We start from the raw sequence: 25469 nt of genomic DNA, 5'->3' as shown, positions 1-25469 counted from the left end.
TACACTATATAATAGTATAAATATACAATAATATTATAATATATCATTATTATTCTTTGTGTATGTGGGCACCCGTTGCGAAAACGGCATCACTCCGCAGACCGCAGCCGATTGGCGCACGTGTCCCGGGCATATTCATCGTTACCGCCGCGGACAAGAGAACGCACCGCACGACGAAACCTCAACGGTCAATCGGGAAAGGAAACGATACGGTAATGACGATATAATAATAATAATAATAATAATATAGTGGTTTTTATTTTGTTTTTGTTTTTAATCATTTGAAACAATCATTTATTAACAAAGGAACAACAATAATATATTTAAAAACATTTAAATGAGTCAATTTAACAAATTTATTCACTGACGAAAAATAAATGATCGTTGTTTAGAATTGTAATTTAACTTATTTACACTTCCGATATTATAATATACAAACGAAGAATTAGGTTTTATTTTTTTTACAAAATACAGTACAAAAAACTTAAGTATAATTTTTGTCTTACACGATTACGATATATATATGTATAATGCGTGTAATATATATATATATAATATATATACCATAATACGCGTCTGACAACGCTTTTACTTTTAATTAATTATTACATTAATGTTTAACAAATAATTCGTCCTAAAGACTCGCACAAAAAAAAGTCGTATAAAAAACTACAAAATAATGACTTAGGGATTAAATAACAGGAACATGTTTTTTTTTTTTTTTGTTCGACACATTAATTAAATTAATAATAATACTTATAATTATATGATTAACAACAACAAAACGATCACAACGCCTTAGAGATCATCACCCTGGCTCTATTTTTAATTTTTAATATGATGGGTATATTATATATATACATATATATATAAATAGATATATTGATTGAGATTAGAATACATTTCTTTTTTTTTCAGTTGTCGAAATTTTTTTCTTTTAACGACGGCGGAGAGGGGATAATAGTTATTAATGTTAGTGGGGGTATGGCGGAATTAGATGAGGGTGTTAGAGAAATAGATATATGTATATGTAGTCTAATCGTAATATTATGGCGTAAGCCAGTCATTTTCGAAGTGTGTGTGTGTGTGTGTGTGTAGTGTGTATACAAATTGAGAGGGTCAAAAAAAAAAAATGGACTGACAGATTCATCAAGAAGTCTACTTAAAAAAAATATTTATATATATATAATATATATAACTTAATAAACAGTCTAAACTTGTGTGGCGAAAGAGTGTTGGTCTAAAATCATCGATTTCACGGCCGCTCTTTCGTACTGAAGCTGCTGGTGTATGTTGCGATGATAGTGGTGGTGAGCTTTGACGGGCGATACCTCGCTGAAACAGAAGAACAAACCCAAAACTTAATAAATACGTCTATTGGATGGCGTGCAGACATAATAATACAATTATTATTCTGTTGCAGGTACAATATTATAATATATGAGTAAAGACGCGGCGTGGCGGCGACGAAGTTGTGTCAAGTCACAGTGTAACGGGCTGATATAAATGAAGTCCTCGACAATATAATAATATAATATTAATAATATATTATTATTATTATTATTATTATTATTACCCCGTTGTCGTTTTGCGCCTAGTCATCAACACATTCATCGTCGGATCGCGGCTGTACCAGACGACGACGACGACGAATAATAATTGTGTCTATCAAACACACTTCTATACATTATACTATATACCCATATGTAACTGCAATATTGGGCTAGTAGTAATATAGTAAGTAGGTAGGTAGATACACACATTATGTTATTATTTTGTACCTATGCTGACGCGCTATCAAGACATTCCGCCGCCGCAACATTAAGACCTCACACACGTAATAATACGACAATACAATATTGTATTCGGCCGATACAATAGATACCCGTCGTCAGTATTATAATACAATATGTTTTATATACACACATTCGGACACGTTACCACCGCGCCCCGCCGAGACGTTTGTTAAAGCAGATATACAAAATATATAATAATATACCTACGAGTAAAGTACGTCGCAGAGACGCGCATTACTCGAGGTCCGGAGAACACACGCTTGCTCACGTGCGTACCTATATATGTATTATATGTGCATTACGCTTTATTGTTAAACGATAACGTCATACACGGGAAGTATTCGACTCGGGAGGTTTGGGGAACTCATCGTCAAAACGTGTGTCATTACGACCGCATAAGGTTCGGACTACTTACACATAACACACACACATATATATATATATATATATATAGTACTAAAAAATGTTGAAACATGACGAGCTTATAATATAATATATATGCCCCCGAAATCGTTTCATATGAATGACAAAGAAGAATTATAAATAAGACATCATCATCATGAGAGAATAAAATAAAAAAATAACAGAGAAGATTTTTTTCCCTTGAAACTGGTTTTAAAAAATATATTTGCTACACGTTAAACCGTCATTTTTTTTATTTGAAGATTTCAGATTAGGTACTCTTATGTAATGTTGTCGATGAAAGTTTACAATATCGTTTGAATAATAGAGGAGCACAATACGCTTAAGATTATGAAATCGATCTGCTGAATGTATATAGTTTATCGATACTTAATTTTTAAGAAATTACTTCGTTATTCTTTAATTTTTTTCAACGCGAGTCCCCTCCCCTTTCCCGAGTTTAAGCAGTGACAGCCATCAGCGTATACCACGATATCATTACTTATTATAAAAATATATTATAATACATTATATGGTGATGCTTACTTATTTGTGTTGTTGCACTGGTTGACGGCGGCCGAGTCGACCGATATGACCGATATTCTGCGGTCCAACGCGTTGATGGCGTCCTGTTCCTTGAACGACATCCGGTTTTGTCTGTCGGTGTTGAGCAGCTTCTGCCTCTGCAGCGACGACGACGATTGGGCCGGCGTCAGCGACGGCTGCTGCTGCATCTTGTTGGGCGCGGCGAAGCACAGCGGTTCCGAGTACACGTTTTCTCGGGCCGCGGCCGGCAGCGGGTCCCACGAGTTTCTGATGACGTGAGGGTCGCCCAGCTTGGCCACGCTGTGTATTGAGTTCTGTTCGTTTTGCATTCTCGCGTTCTCGTCGGCCTTCTTCTGGTCGCGGCGCCGGCGGTTCTTCATGCACAGCACCACCGCGATGGCGGCCAGCACGGCCACTGGCACGGACACGGACAGCACCACCATGAGCACGCCGTTGACGGACGCCTGCACCATCTCGGGCTGCTCCTGCACCACCGCGGACACGTGCTTGGACCGGTCGCCCAGCGTGGTCGGCCGTTCGTCCGTGCAATTGGCACCCGTGTAACCGGCTGGACACTCGCACCTGAAACCTCCGTCGCCTCCTCCGCCGGTGGTCACGCACGTTCCGCCGTTTGCACACGGTGACGACTGTACGCACTCGTTGACGTACCGGCTGCAGTCTTTGCCGCCGAACCCGGGCCGGCATGCGCACCGGAAGTCGTTCTTCAGGTTCTCGCACGTACCGCCGTTGGCGCACGGCTTGGCCACGCAATAGTCCACCACGCTCTGGCATAGGTCGCCGACGTACCCGGGCACGCACTGGCACCGGTAACCATCGGCTTGCGCCTGGCACGTCCCTCCGTTCAGGCAAGGGTTCTTTTGGCAGTGGTCGGGCAAGTGGCAGTGGGCCCCCGCGAACCCAGGCGCGCATTTGCAAGTGTAGCTGGAACTGTCTTTGCTTGGTACGCACGTCGCCCCGTTTCGGCAGGGGTCCGGCTGACAGTGGTTGGTCGTCTGGTGGCAGGTCGGTCCGGAAAAACCGATCGGGCAATGGCACACGAACCCGTTGCCGTTGTTGTTGTTGTTGTTGTTGCTACCGGTTCCGGTTCCGTTGTTGTTGGTTTTAGCGGTGTTGACGCAAGTGCCACCGTTTCCACACGGCGAACTCGTACAAGCCGGCTGCGTGGATGTCTCGCATCTGACGCCCTTCCATTGGCTGGGACACGCGCAGCTAGAGACGGATCCGGTTTTCTGCGGAAACAATACACAAAACGTTTACCATTAGAACCGGATACTATAATAATATGCGAATTTTATTCATTGCGCCAATGGACAGCGGACGGCAGTAAAATTAATAACAACCCTTTATATTTATAGAGTGCACTTATATGGATATACGATATAATAGATTTCATTTTTATTTTCTGTATAAGTTATAAGTTATAAACAATATTATAACTTTATTTTACGTGTAACACAACAGAAATTGAAAATTATTTAATTTAATCTAAAATTGATTGGCACATTATGCGGTAATGTTATAGGTAACACAAATAATTCGATGCTTACCTTGCACGTGCCGCCGTTGAGGCATGTTAGTCCGGTGGAACAGTCCATTCCTGGTTTGCTGGACAGTCCCAAGTCGACGTTGCACTCGGGACCTGAATATCCGGGGGCGCATGAGCAAGTGTACAGGCCCTGTCCCGTGTTGAAGCACGTGCCGCCGTTCTTGCATGGCGCGTGGTTGGTGCAGTAGTTCAAATCCTGGTTGCAAAACATGCCACCCCATCCTTCTTTGCACAAACACTGCCACGGTTTTTGGCAATAACCATTCACGCAACCCGGATATATCTGACACTGGTCACATCTGGCTCCCGTCCAGCCCGCGTGACATCTGCGAAGGAGAAGAGAAAAAAACACAAGTTTTTAGCAATTGTCGTTGTTTTTGATGCTGGTTGTGCAGGTACGAATCGTAGTTTGGTGGGCTAGGCGGGGGCGGCGGTGACTAGATGAAGGTTCGCGACGAGCGGGGATGGAGCAGGGGAGTTCGAGAGACGCGGAGGAAATAACGTTTAAATATTATATATTCTCGGCGCGCTGATTGAATCAGATAAATAGCCGCAGCACGATCGATCCATAAATAAACAACAGGAACGATAGTGTATATATATGACGGTGACCGGTTATGTGGGAGAGGTGCTGGGGTTAAGGTCGTCGGATATATGGATGGCCGTGAACCAGTCGGAGACTTTTAATTACCGACTCGAAAAAAAAAAGAATACTAATAATATATATACATATATAGATATACATGTATAAAATGGAAAAACGACAGCATATAAAGAAGACTTATGGACTCGTATGTTTATATTATATTATATATAAAAGGTTTGCAGTAGGTATATTATACATATAATATTATACTCACTGGCAGGTTCCTGGAGTCATGCACGTTCCTTTTTTCTCGTCGCAGCCAGGTGCGCAGATTGCTGTAAAAAAAAAAATAAAAATAAAAATTGAATTCAAAATTCAAAACGTTTAAAAAAAATTTTCCATACACATTATATTCAATAATGCTCGGTGCATTACGCGTTGTGTAAAGCGGGGGTATATATATATCAGTATGTGTATTTCGTTTGCAGGAGAGCTTTATATTCAATTTTTTTTTTTATTTTACCCCGAGCCGGGAGTGGCGAAACCGGAACCCGGCAGATGTTGTCCGCCTCGACGAGGGGCTCGCGCGGATGGTTTTTCGGCGTGTGTGCAGTTAATACGCACTGCCGCTGCAGAGCAGGGGGACAAGTGGTCGCCAAGCGCGTTTTGCAGCTGCCACCCCGGGGCCAATGGGTTTTTGTTGTTATGTCAGAACTAGTAAATACACTGCAGCACAGCACCCCGTATGTGTATGTGTGCAGCGGACACTATTGTTCCCCGCTGGGAAAACGCGGGGCGGCCAACACGCGATAAATCGCGGCCGAGAAAAATTAAAATAATATAATAAAATAGGAGGTACCAATATGATATAAATATTAAAACGTATATTATAACATACGAATGTATAAAATACAAGCGCAATAGGTATAGTGATGGTGATATGGTGATATTGCGAGTACGCGGCGACGACGATTGCGAGCATATAAAGCAGCCAAGAATGTTAGCGGTGGCGGGGGATAACGCGCGCCCGCGCCGGTGAGACTTAATGCGATTTTCGTGACCGGTCGGCAAGAATTTTTATACATGAATAATATAATATATATATATCTGTGTTTGCTGATCTTGTTTCCAAACGTTATGAATGGCGACAAATTGCACGGGTTCTGAAACGTAATTACTCTCTTGTGGGATCCGCCGCCGCCGCGATCGCGGGAGAGAAATACAATATAATATATAATATAAATGCACATTATACACACACACACACACACACACATATATATATATATATAATATAAGTAAATAAAACGAGGAAGGAATCGGAGATGGATAGAGAAAGAGAGAGAAGGATAAAAAACAAAAACCGGTAACTGGATATACAGAAACAATGGCGTTTAATAATCGTTCGTATAAACGGTTCTGGTGGTCGACGGCGGCGGAGCGGGCGAAGCGATCGGGACCGACATCGGCGGCGGCGGGTAACCGATACCCACCGTGTAATTACAGGCTATCTCTCCGGCTCGTCTGTGTGTGTGTGTGTATATGATTATTGTGTCACCGGTTATAAGAACTCGTGTGCGGCAGCGGACGTAGCCCCAGTGGTCGGAAACTTTCGATCGTCAGTTGACTGCGTGCAGAGACCGTGCGGAATAAAATTAAATAATTTTCGCCCAAAAACCACATAAACGACGACGACCAAATCAATCGGCGGAACGATCCGATTAAAGACGCGGTCGGAAATGATTACAATAAATCGTAGTCGCCGCCGCTACCGCCTGTCCGCGGGACCGAGAAAGAGTCGTAAAACGCGACCGAAATTCGCTCGTAAAAACTAGCCGTTCGCCTCGTCATCGCCCCCTCTACCACCGCCGCCACCCCAACCGACTCCTATACCGAATATGTAATTATTGTCGTCGTCGTTGTCGTCGGCCGTGATTTATTAACGTCGCACATAAATAATACATTTTTTCCTATATATGTAATATATTATATTAATAACGTATTCCACGCGTACGCGTATAAGAAAAAAAAACTGTCGCGCGCGATGTGAGTCATGTGCTCGTACGGTATTTTTTATTATTATTATTATTATTATTCGTGTGTAAAACAAAAGGAGCGTAATATAAAAAGAGATTGTGATCGGCGGCGGCGTCGAGGTATGTATGCCGGTCGGTCGCGGCCACGGCCGCCCGTTTGAGAACCACTGAGCGCATAACAACCTGACAGGCACACACGGCGCGCGAGAGAAGCCCATAGCTATGGAACGAACGTTACCGTGGGAACCTGGAGGACTACCGGAGCGGCGGCGTGTCCGAGAGACGGAACCACCACTGCCCGTGCACAAAAGGACTGGCAAGGCAACGACGGCGGCGGCGGCGGCGGCGACTACTACTACGACTACTACTACTACTACTACTACTACTACTACTACTACTTCTTCACTACTATTAATATTACTACTACTACTACTACTACTGCCGAGACGACGACGAGAATCCGCGCGACGGAAGGTTGACCGGAGCGGCAGCGGCGGCCCGTCGCCCGTCCAGCGATGGACGGGACGACTACAACACCACTCATCATCATCATCATCATCATCATCATCATCATCGGATACCGATAAATTATACATAATACATATAAAACGCATGCCGGACACTACCACTGCTGCACGGCACGGTTAATTTTACAATTTTCCTCCTTCTCCTCCTCCCACTTCGTAATACCATTATTATTATTATTATTATTATTATCGTCATCGACGAGCGGGGTACAACCTATTATCTCGTTATTATTATTATTATTATTATCATCATCGGACACACGTATTAAAACGCATATTATTACATAATATTATAAATATAAAGATCGGTGTTGTGTTAGAAGGCAAAACAATGAAATCGCGTCCACGCAATCATAATGTAATATGTTTTCCCTTTTTATTAATTTTAATTAGTTACTCCCCGACAACAAATTTAATTTCGAAACGAAAAATGCGCCGCCCGTATTTATACCTAATCGTCCTAGGAGGGTAATACACGACCGACGAAAACACGCCTCCGTCTCGCTATATGACTAAACGCGCGTTCGTAATAACAACATTAAAATAATTTAAACGCGCGCTCGCTCAACAACACGGGTTATGTGTCTAGGGATGGGTCGAACTTCGATTTTTGAACTTTCAATTATTATTAAACGTATACACGTTATTTATTAATCCGTTTTAATTTTAAACAAAATTATACCATGAGAATTATTATGAGAAATAAAAACAGTATATTGCACTTAGTGCTCAAATCGTTTGAGACTTCGAGAACTCGTCGTCCCCATAGTTACAACAATATAATATACTCGAACTATACAACGAGATAAAGACGTACCTTTGCTGCAATAGCTGCCCGTCCAGCCTGGCATGCATATCATGTCGCCGTCGTCCGAGCACAGATAATGTCCGAAGTTGTCATCCCTAGGCCGGCAAAATTTGGCGCACCCATCGCCGTGATAATTGTCCTCGCATCGGACCCTGTGCTCGTATACGAGTCGCGAACGGACGCCGCCGGTCGATCCGGCGTACTCCTGTTGTACCCATCCGTCGCTGAGTTTTAGGAATCGTTGATCCGTGATCCGAGTGATCAGAGCAGAACCGTTGGTCGTTCCTGCCGATAAATAAAAAAAAGCGTCAATTAAATTATACATAAATTAAAAAGTAATTAATATTATTAAATTTGGATTGAGATTATGATGTAATACGTTTTTTTTTATCCGGTGTCTTAAAATGTTGCACCGTAAGTGAGAAACGTGTTTTAGAAGGTACTAATAAATTTTACTATAAATTTTTTTTATTGAATTTTACACGATTAATTGTTGAAGTGGACGTAAATAGTTGTCGTACGAAATGTATTAGCAATCCATTATTTTAAAGCATTTTATTTTTTTATATGAATCTTTTGCGATTTTTTAGAGTACAAACTCTCAGACCTAATAATAATAATAATACATAAAAATATGTTCAATAAAACAATGTGTCGTGTGTAAAAAGTATTCGGTTCTCATATATATGTGCGAGCGAGCTCGTTGTGTGTGTGTGTGTGTGTGTGTGTACACGACGAACGGGAGGAGGCGCCGGCGGACGAACGCGGCAGACACGTCGGCAGAGGCACCGTGGGAGAATAAGACGGTCACCCACCGCCCAACAATTGGTCACACACACACACACGCGCGCGCGCGCATAATACTTACACACGCACACACACTGTATGAATGCTACGTGCCTACCGTTTTCTTCGGCCGTTTCTAACGTCCGAATAAAATGGAATAATAATAATAAAGAGCCAATACAGCACAAACAACAAAGTGATTTCGATTCTCCAATAAGCCACGCGGCGGCGGCGTCGGCTACGGGTATTATATATTTATATTAATAATAATGGAAATATTTCGAAAATGACGCGTTTTCGGTGTCAACACTGTACGCAGCATCCTCGACGACGACGTTTTATTTTCGGTACCTACATAAACGTTTCCGGGCGCCCGGAATTCCTATTATTTCCAACGATTTCCGTATATATTTCCGTGACGAGATTATTTCTGGACCCGTCGTATTTTATATCTCGCGGGGATGAGACACCCGCGGGGCCCGGGGCTTGCTTGGCTCGGGATCAAAACGGGAAAAACAAAAAAAAAAAAAAAAACCCGAGAAACGACGAAATAAAAGGACTATTATAAAATACGCACATATATCTGAAAAAGGGTGGCGGGGGAGGGAACTACGAGGAGCGGCTTCTCGGCGGCTGCATGCGATAGCGACAGCAGCAGCAGCGGGTAGAAAAAGAAAAGAATTCCCGTCGACGACGTCTGGTCCGGATTTTATTCCACGACAAAAGCGTTGAAATTTATGCGCTTCGCGATTACCCTGCCGCCGCCGCAGCGAAGAATACGACATGCATTTTTTTCTTCTTTTTTTTTTTTTGTCCAACAGGCACACACAAATCACACAAAAGAACACGGGAACGCGCGCGCCTATATATATTTATACATTATACGCATACGCGAGATGAATTTTAAGAATAATTGTGTATATACGCCGCCACCCTTTTCGATTTCGTCCGACGACGTTCGCCGTTTCGCGAGCCAAACAATTTCTTCCCATGATTTCGTCGCACCAAAAAATCCAGAGAATTATTATATTATACACATACACAGGACTCTATTCGAAACGACTGGAACGTACCTATGTACCGGGGACGGAGCCAACACATACACACACAACCTCTCCTCCCCCCACCCACAAGCGTCCGGAGTTTTTATTTTTCATTTACCGCCGCTATATAGCAAACAAAGATAAATAAACAACGCTGCAGCAGTATATATAATAATATAAAATTATGTAATAATAATAATATATTACTCAATCGTAAAAAAATTTAAACGTTTACGCTTTTTTCCAGAATAAATATTGATGCACAAACAGACACCACCATACGGATCTTATCATAACGCACGACGATGTCGATAAGTCACTTTGGAGCGGCGGCGTTTGAGTCACCACTGGAGTAGTACACGATATTTTATTATTATTATTATTATTATATAAACGATAAAATGTGTTTTCACATGTGCCGTATACTATACACGACGACGACGACGTATATTAGTATTATTATTATTGTGCCGGTCGTCGTTAATATAAAACAGCCGAGCCGAACCGGAAATAAGAGTAGGTAATTAAGACATTTAAATTCACAAGAGTAGTTTGTGTCAAATCTTTGTCGTCGTCGTGCAGTGCCAGCGCGCTTACGGACTTGTCGATTTAATGTCGTGTTTTTATGAATGGAACACGGCGGGGCCCAAGGTCGCGAATGGCCGCGATTTTACTATAATACATACGCGTATATTATATTATACGTATATAAATATATAAATGTGCGCGCGTACGACTCGTGGGAAAACGGATACACCGAACAGGTGTTGTTTGTGACTTGTACAGAAGGGTAGGACACATATATTTCGAGGGTGTGCGGAGTGTATAGGGTTTCTGGGTATATACGTTGCACATACACACCCACACACACACAACACAGACGACCCTACTGACTCAGAAACATAATATTTTTTTCGACATTTACCTACGACGCATAATAATAATAATAATGATATTATGTATACGATCGTATAAGAGATCACACGCGGCCAAGCGCGCACCAGATAATCGTAAAAATAAGACGTAATACGTGGGTAGGAAGTGTTATGTTCGGTACCTAAAGCAAACCGATTCGTTATCGTTAAAAAATATAATATAATATGTACCTGAATTTCTCGCCGACGACGGTTCGTGCCACGCTTCCACGATGAGTGAGAACGTACCCTGTAAACAAACAAAAAGACATAATTTAACGTAAACCTTTTAAAACGAGAGTTTTTTTTTACGACTTTACATGATTATCACATAAATAATATTTTGTTATAATATGCACTAGCGTTTAAACTAAGTGGGGTAAAGTCATATTATAATAATTATAGCAAGACCCGTGCATATTTAATAATTTGTAGTATCATTATTATTATCACGAAATACCATTAGGGTAGGCGTTTTCGATTATAAATCGATACTGGAGTAAATTATGCAAAAAAAAAAATCAAGTAATTAATCGCGTTGCTTACAGAAATAGCCCGCATACAAGAACAATGTTAGTGTATCTAGTTTTGATCGTGTAAACTGTTGACGGAGTACAATCGTCGTCGGTTTGGCGTGTACCGCGCGCCGCAGCAGACGACCATAAAAAATAATAATAATGATGATATAACGATAGTATATAATATTATATAGTGGGCTTATTTGAAGTAGTAGTATACATATATAGTATTGAAATAACTATTGTGATTCTCCGAGGTTTGTTTCGGGACAATAAAAATAACGAAGAAAACCTATCCTTTCTCACATATTATTATTATTATTATTATTATTATACACAGAGAGAGGTGCATTGACAAGCAGCAGTCTGCAGGTAAAGGAGATCCTAATAATAATAATTCCAATAATGAAAAGATCGATTAATTTTTATTCGTCCGTACAACACACGCCCATCGCGCGCAGCCGCAATTATTTTAACAATCGGATACCCTCTAATTGCCAGTCGTGTGACAGGTAATCTCGAAATATTTCCGAACCAATTAAAATATCCACCTGTATTATAGTTGTAGACGATGATGACTTTCAAAGGAGGAACAGAAAAAAAGTAGCGCCAACAGACTGACTGACTGACACACCAGATCAGGGAGAAAGAAAAAAATATCGTAACGTACTCGAACTCGTTTTCCGTGTGTACTATATTATTATTTATTATTATTATTATGATCGAATAGAGACGCGCAGTGGCAATAAGCATCTGAATTTGTGCCATATGGGAGACACGAAGCGCATAATATAAGCTTATCGATTTCTGTCTATATATATAATATATATATATATATATATTATTACATTATAACAAATGCACCCCTTCCGGCTTCCACAACTCCCCGTGGAAATCGGTCAGCTTCCACTACCCGAACACCAAATGGACCGCAATGCCGTAGTGTATTATTTCCCCAGTGAGATGACACGCATGAGTCACATTGATGCAGCAGCAGTTAATCCTCCCTCATGCAAAGTTTTCGAACTTTAAGCGGATATCTATTATGTACACGTCGAATTGTTTAATCTAACGAAAAATCGTGATTTTAACGAGTAGGCGTTCCGTCCAAGGAGAGCTACTAATTTTCTAGCACGAAATAAAACCAGTTTTAATCAATAGTGCGTGATAAGATCTAATTAAAAAAAATCAAACGTATATGTATAAATAAATAAAATAAAAAAAATAATAAAACGGGAGCGATTTTAACATAACATACAATATTCGAAACTGGTATTTATGACATCGAATGTACAGAGAAATACACGAACAGCAGTTTGAGTTCCCAGTGTGTTTATCGTGTATTCTACCTATATATAATATATGTCCGAAGAATATTACGAGAACGGGGAAAAAAACTCCCATAATTTCTACTGTTCCTGACAGGTTTTGATTTCACACTCCCTGGGTATCTGCGCCGCACCAAATCGCACGGGCACATTATTATAATATTATGTACGCGCCTCGTAAAGGGTTTTTTTTCTCCCGTCCGTTGTTAGCATTTTTGAAGGTTAAGGTCTCTCCCCGGGACGTAACGGTAAAACGGTCCGCAGCCGCGCCGGGGAGGATTTATTATCTCCGATTCCGCTACCCCTAAACGCGCACATAATACGTTAAATACGTATAGGTATAGGACAGGGTGCGGCGCACAAAAGAAAAGGCTTCTGGAAAAAACATATAACATACAAACATGCGATGGTACAGTAATATAATATATCTTTTGCAGTAATCCAGCGTGATGAACCCCGACGGCGGATACCTACCTAGTCATATACCAGAGCAGGTCAACCCTTTTGTTGGAAAACAGGACAAGACAATCTCTCGAATATTTATGCGCACATATGCTATATAATATAATAGTATGTAGTGTGTGTGTGTGTGTGTGTGTGTGTGTGTGTGTGTGTGTGTCATGTGTGTGCGGGCGCTTACAATACGTATGTGTGTGTATACGTAGATCCCATTTATCTTATCCCTCCGGAATAATATAATATTATAGGTTTCCTGTGGCGAGACGAAGGAGGAAGCGAACGACAATAATATTATAGCACAAGACTGTCGCCGCCACCTCCTCTTCCTTGTTCCGTATGATATTATATTATTGTGTTTGCGCACGGAAACGTCGTGTACGTACGTACACGTATTATACACACGTATAATACACGTACCTCAACAATACATTGGAGCAACGAGATATATGGTTGCTTTGAGATAGGGTTAAGATTTAAATGCTCATTATTCTTTTAATGGTAACTGACGTAAAAAAATCGTGATTTTGGTATAATTTTTCTCACGTCTTGTCTAATGAATTAAATTTAATGTTTTTGAAATCTTCTCGAATATTTGATATCAATAAAATGTTATATCAAGAACCTAACCGGAATTTTATTGTATTATATCCCCAGTCAAACGATATACTTCAATGAAGAATGTTTGTTAAAATTTAAAGACTTTGTATAACTATAATAATATGTTTATTTATATTAGTTTTATTTAATGCATTTTAAAAGTGTATATTTATTAAACATTTTAGGACATAATTGCAATTTCTATAAAGTTTTAGTGTATTCTTACCGGCCATGTGAAATTGAAGTGGAACGCTATTGGCGTGGCGTTGGCCGGTAGAGTCAGACTGTTCTCGCCGAGCACGGGAGTGACGACGTCACCAAACGTGCACGTGGAGTTAACGTTTATGTTGGTCTCGTAATGTTTCAGGCACGCCCGGAACTTTGTCCGACATGGCGTGCCGCACACACCGCCGCAGCACAGACCCGAAGCTTCTCGGCCCAGCTCATTGCTGAACGATTTTATCCGCAGTTCGAACACGCCATTGCAACCCACCTATATAAACAACATAGATATTTCATTAAATTCTATTAGCATACTACTTATTTATTTATTTTTCCAAGCAACAGACATATCGTCACGCGAAAATACGCGACTACCGTACGAAAACGAACGGTTATAATAATAATAATAATAATAATAATAGGTATGTGTCACACTGTCACACACATTATATTTATGCGGTGTATACGCGCGGAGGAGAGCTCGCAATCGTTTTTCACAATCGACGAGTGACGACGACACCGACGTTAACGCCCAACGGGTAAAACAGAATACGCGCGTACAATAATATTAAAATAATAATGTCGGCATAATAATAATGCAAGGAAAACGCGTACCTACTCGGCCCACGTCGTTATATATTATGCGCAACGAGCTTGGCGGCAGATACGACGCGCGTCGACAGGTGGTGGTGACGTTGACGAGAAGATATAAAGGTCGTCTCCGCTCAAAGGACGGCCGCGGCGGCACGGGCCAAAACAATGGGTGAAAGCACGACTCCTAAATCGGAATGTCCTGTACACCACGTACGCGTGTGGCCTGAGGATATCAATATAACGACGGTGACGGTGATGAGGGTCGCATGCTGTGAGAGACCTGTGAAGATAGTAACTCAAAGGTCGCACGTGTTATGTGACAACAGTTCTGGAAATTTTTTTTTATTCGGAAAGGACGATTTTTTTTTCAGAAAAATAAACCACAAAGGATCTACTTAGTAAGCAATGGACTGGCACTTGGCAGCAGAGAAAGAAAGAGGTCCGGGAGCCAACATTTTCGAAAAAAGATGGCATACACTTTAGGACCTGTCACAAATAACAATAATAAATTATTGGCACTACGAAAGATACTAACTGTCGTGCACTTCCGCGCGTGTCTCGGTATTGGAAAAGTTGCCGATACGAAATCCCCGACGGGCAACGGTCGATAGAATATTAATATCGCGTATAATATACGAAGTGGCGTTCTAAAAAAACGCGAAACGTCCGAGAACATGCGAATTTTATTTCTCTTAGTCGGTGTGAAACTACAACTCTACACATACACACGGAACCCTTGTCGACCGTAATACATATGTAGGTGAAAAAAATTGTCGTCGACGCGCGTGATGATAATATATCGCGGTGGCGGCGCTATCTCGGCTGTAACCATACTTTTATTACGTGCCGAGTATTATATTATTATTGTCGTGTAGACTCGCACATAATATATGTATAGGTAGGTGCGTGCGTGCGTGTCCTGTACGAAGCGCATTTCTACGATATACGATCTCACATACACACACACGCCACCACAATAATATGGGGCCGGTTGGAAAACGCGACGACGGCAGTAGTAGGTACGCATTTTTCTGGTTTTGATCGTTTTATATTATAGAGAGGTGTGTGTGTGCAAATAACGACGCGTAATCGTAATTTATTGGGCATAATATCGTATGTTTTATTATTGCCATATTATATTATTATTATTACTATTATGTTAGACCAGAAAACCAGAAATTCCCGTGCAGATCGTGGCGCTGGGCGGCGGTATATATACCAACCATGGTATAGGTAAACCATTAAATGGGTTCGGGTAATTAACCGCATAACAAATCGTACACGTTTTACGACATTGTATTATACGTATACCGTTATAAAGAAAATGTATTCGTCGATTTTATTTAATTTTTTCTGATGTGTTTTATTAATTAATTAATGGATCTAAAGCGCGAAACTAATATCATCGTGTAGGATATTACTAAACGCCGCGACGGCTCGATTGAATCGTTAATAATTATCATAAAAAACCGATCGATTGTCAGACGTCGCGCGCAAGGTAAATTACACCTATATAATAATATAAAAGTAAACGATCGTTGTTATTATTTTACATCACAATTTTCTATGAGGTGTACGAATGGCCTACATAACACACCGCGGCCACAATACGATATTATTACTTATAATATATATTATATTGTCACTATACTACAGCCACAGTTTTTTCTTGACATCATCGTTATTTATTTAATTTCCGACAAAGTTCGTCGCGCCCCCGATGTGTTTTATTTCATTTTTGTCCGTACCTATATAATATTATTATAATCGTCGCCGTTCTCTAAATTCTGTATGATGACACGCGTCTTATTCAGCCGACAACATCATGACATAGGTTAAAGACGCGCGAGTGTGTTACTGCATTTTATAAAAGTCATTCATTCCAAACAAAAAAAAAAAAAAAAAACAATAATAACCAATGACTCGACACGTTTAAAGTTTCTTTTTATTTATTTATTTTTTTTCTAATAAAGTTAGGTAATGCGTTCATTGTTAGAGCCACTCATGTTTGTAAATATACCGAAATACGGTTTTTTTTTATTCCATACACACAACATCGCCGTCCTTTCGATTCGCGTTTTGCAACAACCGCGTGGCAGGGCCAGTAACACAACGAGAGTACGATCTAGACGTCATGGTAGCATGCCGACTACGACTAAACATTATCATTTAACGATGATGATTATATTATTATTCCGTTGCCCCCACATTCCGATCCCCGGTTTTCCCAGACACCATTCATAAAGAAATCGGAGACGCGATAAATCACCCCGATTATAAGCAAATATAACTCAATATAAGAGCTTACACTTAACACAAAAAACAGACTCCGTTTGCGTGCCCGAAGCACAGATTTCTATAATTGACTATATTAGATTAGCAACTATGAATAAAACGAATACTACAAAGTAATAATTGTTGAAGTTCGCCCGCCATGTTTTAGATTGGAACATATTTAACTATAGATATAAAAATGACGAAGATGATCGTACTGAAATTCCCCCAATATGTATATATTATTATTATTTACATAATATACCAATCTTAATTTTCCAGCTGAGATACGAGTTGCTTATCTAGAGTTGTACAGAAGTCTGTGGTCCAAAGAGAACGTTAGATGATACCACTGTGATTAGTTATTACCTTATTAGCAATGAAAATTTCTAGTGTTAAAATAAATAATATTTTTTGGTTTATAATCATATTTCAATAACACTTTATAGCTTATAGCTCTCACTTCGGGCACACTTCATTATCGATGGGTAAGGCCTATCCATTTCTTCATTATCTGTGCACACCACGCGAAGTGAACATTATCTGCAACGGTTATGCTGATAATTCCGAACGCAATACAAAACCAATAGCCAACGTTCAAGCGATGGTCACGACGACGGTACATCACAAATCACCGTTCAACTGTACGATGTCATGGGGTGGGGGGGCGAAAAATCTAATCAGCGGGCAGGTAATCTCGTCTCTCTTCACCCTCAAACCATACAACGATAACGACGGTTCCGAGAAAAGACGGAATTACTTACGTTGAGTACTCATAATAATAATAATAATAATAATAATATCCAACAACGACGTCGTTATCACGAGTCAAACAATAATATAATGATATTATTAATAATTAATAACTATTATATTATTATTATTAAAATTATAAACAGATAATAAAAACGTATTCCAACTGCAGTCTGGAGCTAGCCGGACGGTCACCATGGATAGAATATTGAACTCAATAATATTATAATGGACCGCCGCGCCGACGACGAGGGACTTTATGGGGTTATATTATTATTATTATTATCATAAACACTCATAGCGCGTAAAATCATCGAAAAAGCGATAATTATAAAAAAATAAAAAATATAATATTATATATATATACACCCAACACTATTCGTATACACGCGTATCACTTCGGTTATGACGATAGTAATATGTGTATATATGTGGACGGGGAGAGATATAAATAAAACGGAACGACGAGGCGACGATGAGGTGGAGAGTAAGTACGCGGAGCGCGTGGGGAACGCGAGACCGTATATATGTCAGCGGACCGTATTATTATTAAAAACCGGGTTATGGGCATCTTTGTTTTAATTATATTTTATACGGACCGTTGTCGGGTTGACGTTGAACAGGAGGATTTTAACGAGAACGATCATCCGCGGCTAGACGAGACGAAAGGAATTCGTAAGTATTGTACTTGATAGTTGTTGATAATAATAATAATAATATAGTATTAATTGTTAATTGTTGTTGTGACGACAATGTGTTTGGGACGGCGGGTGTGCGTTACGATATAATATCATTATCATCGGGACAACGTCGCGTGTTTATCGTGCCGTGATGGACGATGGTCGGCCCCCGTGGTCGGAGCGAGTTTTTGGCATACCTACCCATATCGCCGCACAATACCACGACTGAGGTTGACAGCGAATCGCGCGGGACACGGGATGAGGAGAAATAATAGTTATGACAACCACGGCCGACGTGATTTCGTGTCCGATTTATTTTCGTCACTCGACGGACAACGTTATTATGATAATAACGCTGATGTGGGTGGAGGAGGGGGCACGACCCTCGTCGACAAAGACGACGACGACAACAACAATCTTTCGGTGTGGTCCCCGTGGGAATATAATAATAATAACAAAGAAGGCAAAAAAAATGTGCACAATAAGACGGTTTGCAATATTATATAATAATAATAATAATAATAATATGTATGATTTTTCTACTCACGTTTGTAACGACGAATGTGATGATGCATACGATGCAATACAGACACCACCGGTACCGCATGGTCGTCGTCGTCGCACAGCGCACTGATAACGGACGCGACACTTGTGTGCGCGAAAATGATATTTCGTTATATTCTCGGAACACGCGGCGAATATCCCGCCGACTTAGACGTTGTCCGGAACGCGAGTACGTGGAACGCAACGCATCGCAGAGAACAAACACTTTCGCGAAATGCAGTGATGACGGCGGCACACGATCGATTATTATTATTTTGTATTATTGATAATGACGATAACTACAACGATTGATAATCGGGCGCGGAGTCGGCAAACACCCGTAGACGATAAAAACGCACTTTTAAACAAGTAATAAATAAATAATATAGATATATAGGTATAAAATTAATTAATTACACTGCACGATTAATGGACGAGAGGTAAATAAATATGATATAATATAATTCATGTGCACACAAATCGTATAAAAGAGTGAAAAATATTTTTTTTCAACAATAATAATTTACGTTACAAATGTTATTTTATTATTACAATATAATAAATAATATAATATTTATGTCGTCGGTGAAAAAAACTACGATAACGCGAACCACTGAGACACGGCGCGGAGCAATAAGAGAGACGCACGAGCGCTATCGAACGGTCGCGGATCGACGACAGTGGCGGACTGACGATGTGACGGATACGAATATTATACGATACCGGCCGCGTCGTCCGACCCGGAGGATACGTTCTTGCGGCGGCGGCGGTGCCCGTGCGTGAGCGTGTTTCCAGTCTGCCGCCAGGTGTCGGCACCGTACGCCCATCCCCCCCGGGCACCAGGTGACACACGCCGCCGATCACACGGTAGTCACCCCTCTCTCGTCGCGGGGTGGTTGCGCTGCGTTTGGGGCTTATACGTTATTATTATTGTACCTACAATAAGTTTTTTTTACGATTATTACTATTATTATTTTCACAATCGCGCCCTCCCCCCCACAAGCACCGCCGAAACGGAGACGTACCTAATGTATTTATACACTGATATCGCGATGGCCAAACGACATATATAAATTATTATATTAATGTACATTATCCGTGTGCATTATTCGAACAGTTCTGAATAAAAAACAAAAATAGGTAGATACGCTTTGACACCGAAGTCAGTAAAACAATTATATCAAAACATTCATTATTACTACAATTTTACTAAGCTCTTGAATTTTTTATGACATTTAACGAGTGTCTTATGGGCTATGGCCCTACTTATATACACTGACTTATTTTTTCCTGTTTATTAACTGTTAAGCAGTTGACTTTATGGAAAATGTTTATGTATCATCCTGTATCCATGAGAGTAGTATTTGAGCTATTTATAACTCTGTGTCATGCCTACTGAAGGCAATAATTCATAATATGATGATGGATTGGGAAAATAAAAATTATGAAGGCTATTATGATAATTATACAATAGTTATTGACATTAATCTATTAACATTTTATAATTTGTAAAAACTGTCCTAGTATAATTAATTCTATATTACACATATTTTCAATTTTTAAGGGATTAATGTATTCTTAGTATTATCCTTACGGCCTACATTTTAATAATTCAGAAACAATTTTTTATAATATCGATTTAAGTATAACAATATTAAAAAAAATCATGACGTTTATTTTTATACGGTAGAAAAAAATTGGAAAAATAGTTTATATTGCCTCATGAGTCATGACATTCCTTAAATGGTATGAACAATTTAAAGGTTTGTTCATTTACTTAAAAATGCCAAAAATTAGAATTTGAACAAAATCGTTATTAAAGCAAAAATTGGGTTGAGAATGTTCGGTAAGTCATTGTGTGTAATGTACAATGCACGGATGATGTCTTGTGTTCTATTACATGCATCGTAAACAAATTTATTTATTAATTTTTTTTTTTTTTGTTATTACTTATTAGCTATTTTTATTATAACTAACATATTATTTATCTACTTGCAAATTGTCAATATCAAGATTAAATTGGAAACTGAAAATGTTCAATTAACCGGACCTACAAATCTATATAGTACAGGTGTATAGACTGCAGTTTTAGGTTTAAAATTTTTTTATTTTGTTTTACAGTGAAAGACATTTTTATAGTGTTCATGTATATGGCTGTAATATTTTTTTCTCTAGAATCAGATTCTTATTTACATATTTTATTATTATTACAATTTTTTTATATCGTACAAATACGTTACATGAAGTATATGATGGGTATATAGTTGCGTTTTATTGTTTATTCATTACTGGTCTTCTGTGGACCTGTTGTTTCATCGGAAAAATTGAGACCACGCGGGTACGATTTTTTTCCATCAACGCGCCACGATTTGAATGTTTAATTATCACTATGTTTGTGTGCCTACAAAAAAATCGGGTGGAGTTTAAAAATGCAATTACCGTATTCGTTGGACACGATAATATGTCATTTAACATTGTTTTTGTGTGCAGTGTACTATATATTATAATATTATTTTACTCGCGCGTCGCGTTGTCGGTCTCCTGAAAAATTATTCTGAAACAAAAAGGTCGGGGCTTTACGCCATGCCATATTGTCGTTTTCATTGTGTGAAGACTTATAGATGATGGATCTGTATATTTCATTACTCTAAATATCAATTTTTTTACGATTTTGAAATTAGACCCAATTCGATCCCATTTTATCCCAAATGGATAAAGTAATATTCTACCACAGCTGTGTAGGTTTCAGTATGTATCAGTTACTCTGTTAACTTAATAAATATTAAATAGATATTGAATGTAAATATAGTTAATATAAATAATAATATGTATTTCTGTGTCGATAATTTTAATTGAAGATTCTGCTCCACATATCCAACCAATATTATGGGCTAATTAAGTATGATCTTATTAAAATATGGAGATTAAAATCTCAAAAAAATAAACTTTTTACATCTATACTGTACCTACCTATATTTTATATTATTTATCAATTTATCAGTCTTCTGCAGTAGTCTCCGTGGTCATAACGCGTATAAGACATTTTATGTTATCACGTTATTACATTAATAAAGACTAGAAGGTACATAAATATTTATGCAGTTTGATTTTATTAGTTATTATGTACCTAATATAATGGATATTGTATAGTTTTAATATCAAACTATGAATGACATTTTTGCGTTTTTCTTTAAAAACTTAAAAAGAAGAAATAGATTTTTTATTATCATTTATACCTAGTACCTATATCTATTATGATATATTAACCAATAATAAACGGATTAAAAACATTCTCTAAACGAACTAAGTATATATTATGTAATAATAATATTTGCTTTTTTTATTGTTTTAGGCGACGAAAAATTATGAGAATTCAACATGGTAAAATTTTGCTGAATCTCATCGTGTGATTTTTTTAATTTTATCACACCACAGCACTGAAATCAACAACGTTAACCCAATTTTTATAGTGCCAAATTGTATATGATCGCCGTCCTTCGTCGTTTAACTTGCACTAAAAACTCATTTATTTAAATTCCAATAACTACTGAGCCATATGAAAATACTATCTATATAAACGCGTAAAACCACGATACATCTCGTATATATATTTAATAGATTTGGAATGTGTGAATTACCTAATATGGTCCACTCATTGCCATACTTATCGTAAAAAAATCTAAATCATTACGTAGAAAAAAACTAATATTTTACCTTTTCTAAAGTACTATACTTCCATATTCTAATGATTTAAAATATAAATTAAACACTGAATTCGTTACTGTATAAATCGTATAAAACAGCATATTATACCTATATGACCAGAACATACTGTATTATATTATAATATTATACATACATAATAATATTAGAATAATTTAATGTAACTCGCAAATTCTGAGTTTTATAATTAAAATGAACTGTTGAAATAAAAGTTGAGAATAAAAATTAGATGCCTAATATTATATATAGGTATATTATTATATATATATATATATTAGTCTGAGACGCTCGAAATTGCATATTAATTTTATAATATAGTAATAATAAAAACTGACGATGATGATATGCCCCGCAGCGTTTATATAGACGAAAACAATGGACGCTGCAATGGACGGTCTAGCAAACAAACATAATAATAATATTACGTTATCCAACTGTATAATATACGCGTCCGTGTATGAAACTGCGCGCGAGCGGAAGAGTTTAACTTCCGGACACCATCGTCCACCACTGTACTACTGCGAGAAGCAGCGGTAGCAGCAGCCATATATATAGGTACATAAATTATAATATTATATACTCGCATAAACTTGCAGATTTTAACAAACGCAAAATTTTAATATAATAATATATTATATATATACAGGATGATTCATCAAATCTATCCCATTTACTTCCACTCTCTTCAAATGTTTTCCTTTAATAATAAATTTATTAAAATTCTGATGTTTGGAATTTTTAAGCATGTTTATAAAGTTGAATGGTAAACTCTTACAAATTTAGGTAATCTCCTACAAAATAATATAATATTAAAAAAATATGGCTATTTTGTCAGGAAGCAAAGCAAACCAATTAGACAACGGTGGCAATATAATGATCTTATTTTCAAGTATTTAGATTGTTCTATTCCATTATTTAAGAAGAAGTTTCTCTTATAGATGATATAAAATATTGATTAGGTATAGTATATTAATATATTTATTATTATTATTTTCAAATAATCATAGTTATCGTTTATCTTGCAAACCTAACCTATATAATATAGCGTGGACGTATTATCCTTATTCCTTAATGACCTTATTATACAAAACTAAATATCTAAAAAATTACTTAAAAACAGATTGAACTTCGAAAAAAAAAATTGAGTGAAACATTTTGTATAGCTATACAGTCTGTCATACGTTACGTTAGTGTAGTATTAATTTATACAGGAATATAAATTTGTAATAGTCTTCATTAATATTTATACGCTAATATTCTTATATCTACGATTTATGTCTCCACACAAAAGAATTGCACCTATAATATGAATTTTAACCTATTCAGGATGAATTTACTAAGCATGCTCACCATCACCATTTTTAATTTAACAATGGATTTATTCAAATACATAATATTTTTTGCATGTTGATAGATTAATATTAGTTATTAAACTTTTCAACTCACTAAAGCCTCTATATCTTCTAAACTTATTATAATGGAAATATAATATCTTTAGTCCTTACTACACAAAAGACAAAGAAAAATACTCAAAATTTACGCATTTTAATGTTGATTTTGATTCGTTAAAATGTTTAAAACAATTATCTGCTTAGTAGAAAGAAGAGGAAGTGTTTCCATTTGAAAAATATCTGTTTGTATCTTCATTTTAGGACACTTCTTAAATAAAAAGAAAATTCTTAAGAATTTCAAAGTCTGGTTTAAGTATATTTAAAAACTCCAATAATTAGATTTTGAACACCCGTATTATTGAAGAAAAAAGGGAATAAGCATGCTTAGTGAATCACTCTGTATACCTTTGACTGTTCTTCACGCAGCCGACCGAACGAGAACGGAAAAAAATATCGCAGCGTGAGTCCGCTACCTATACCTAACTGCAATTGCAGTAGGTAGTAGGTATACGTATACCTCCTGTATATCTTATAATATGTATTATTACGTATAATAGACACGAGTACACGACACCGTTTTGTCTTTTTCGGACGTTTCGCTGTCAGGAAACGTGTAAAATATATTATATTTAATATAGGTACTACTTAGACAGCCCGTGGTGTGGTATACGTATATACACAATAAAATAATATCCCTCGATCGCCGCGCGCCGTCGTCGTTGCGTCAACAGTATATAAACGCGCGCGGGATTTATCACGCGAGAAACAAAATACGCCTTTTAAACCTTTTCAGCGGATGTGAAAGAATAAAATCGTTTAATAAATCACGCGCGGATTATATTATTATAGATTTTATTTTATTATGAGACGTACCTACCTACATAAGGTTTTGTGATTGGTGTCCAGCGCGCAAACGTACTGTATATTATATAGAAAACGCAACAGCTTATGTTATATTATTATTATTTTTACTGGGTGTTGTAACGGTTTTTGGCTCCGAACCCCTCGTTAACATAATAGGAGGGGTTCCAACCGAGCGCCCCTACGTGTATTCATATATTTGTACATGTATATATTGTATTCTTGTCGCAGTGCGCACGATGATAGAAGTCGTATTTCGTTAACTGATCAAAAAGAATATAATATTTATATTTAAAAAGATTATTTTTCTATGTATTTTCGTGCTCTTTTTTTTACTTATTTATTTATTATAAACATCCCGCAGACAACTACAGAGTTCACATGTTCCAGTTATACAAATTAATCAGACTAAATAATTCTTAGTGACTCAATTTAATGTACGATATTTACTTCAGTAGGAGAACTGCAGTTTTATAATCTATTTTAACAAGCAGCCATACAGAGGAATCTTTTGT

General features: G+C 38.1%; 1 protein-coding gene across 1 annotated transcript; it reads right to left on the bottom strand.

Annotated features, from left to right (window-relative positions):
- Positions 1-521: 521 nt before the first annotated feature.
- Positions 522-19677, bottom strand: LOC113553158 (neurogenic locus protein delta-like). Its single transcript, XM_026956334.1, has 8 exons — positions 18984-19677; positions 14140-14406; positions 11204-11261; positions 8278-8553; positions 5172-5232; positions 4313-4637; positions 2745-3994; positions 522-1335 (listed from the first exon to the last, which is right to left on the bottom strand). The coding sequence occupies exons 1-8, from the start codon at positions 19041-19043 to the stop codon at positions 1212-1214; spliced, it is 2421 nt and encodes an 806-aa protein (XP_026812135.1). The 5' UTR covers positions 19044-19677; the 3' UTR covers positions 522-1211.
- Positions 19678-25469: the final 5792 nt, after the last annotated feature.

The sequence above is a fragment of the Rhopalosiphum maidis genome, chromosome 2 (genome assembly GCF_003676215.2).
Source record: "Rhopalosiphum maidis isolate BTI-1 chromosome 2, ASM367621v3, whole genome shotgun sequence".
Taxonomy (NCBI): domain Eukaryota; kingdom Metazoa; phylum Arthropoda; class Insecta; order Hemiptera; family Aphididae; genus Rhopalosiphum; species Rhopalosiphum maidis.
This window is presented reverse-complemented; position numbering and strand designations above follow the sequence as displayed.

Bases quoted from the DNA above. Each gene is read 5' to 3' on its own strand.
- LOC113553158 (XM_026956334.1), bottom strand. From the start codon at position 19,043: ATGCGGTACCGGTGGTGTCTGTATTGCATCGTATGCATCATCACATTC. The intron at 4,638-5,171 runs GTGAGTATAATA...TCTCCTTCGCAG, and splicing joins ATGACTCCAGGAACCTGCCA to ATGTCACGCGGGCTGGACGG. The intron at 3,995-4,312 runs GTAAGCATCGAA...TTGTTTCCGCAG, and splicing joins TCAACGGCGGCACGTGCAAG to AAAACCGGATCCGTCTCTAG.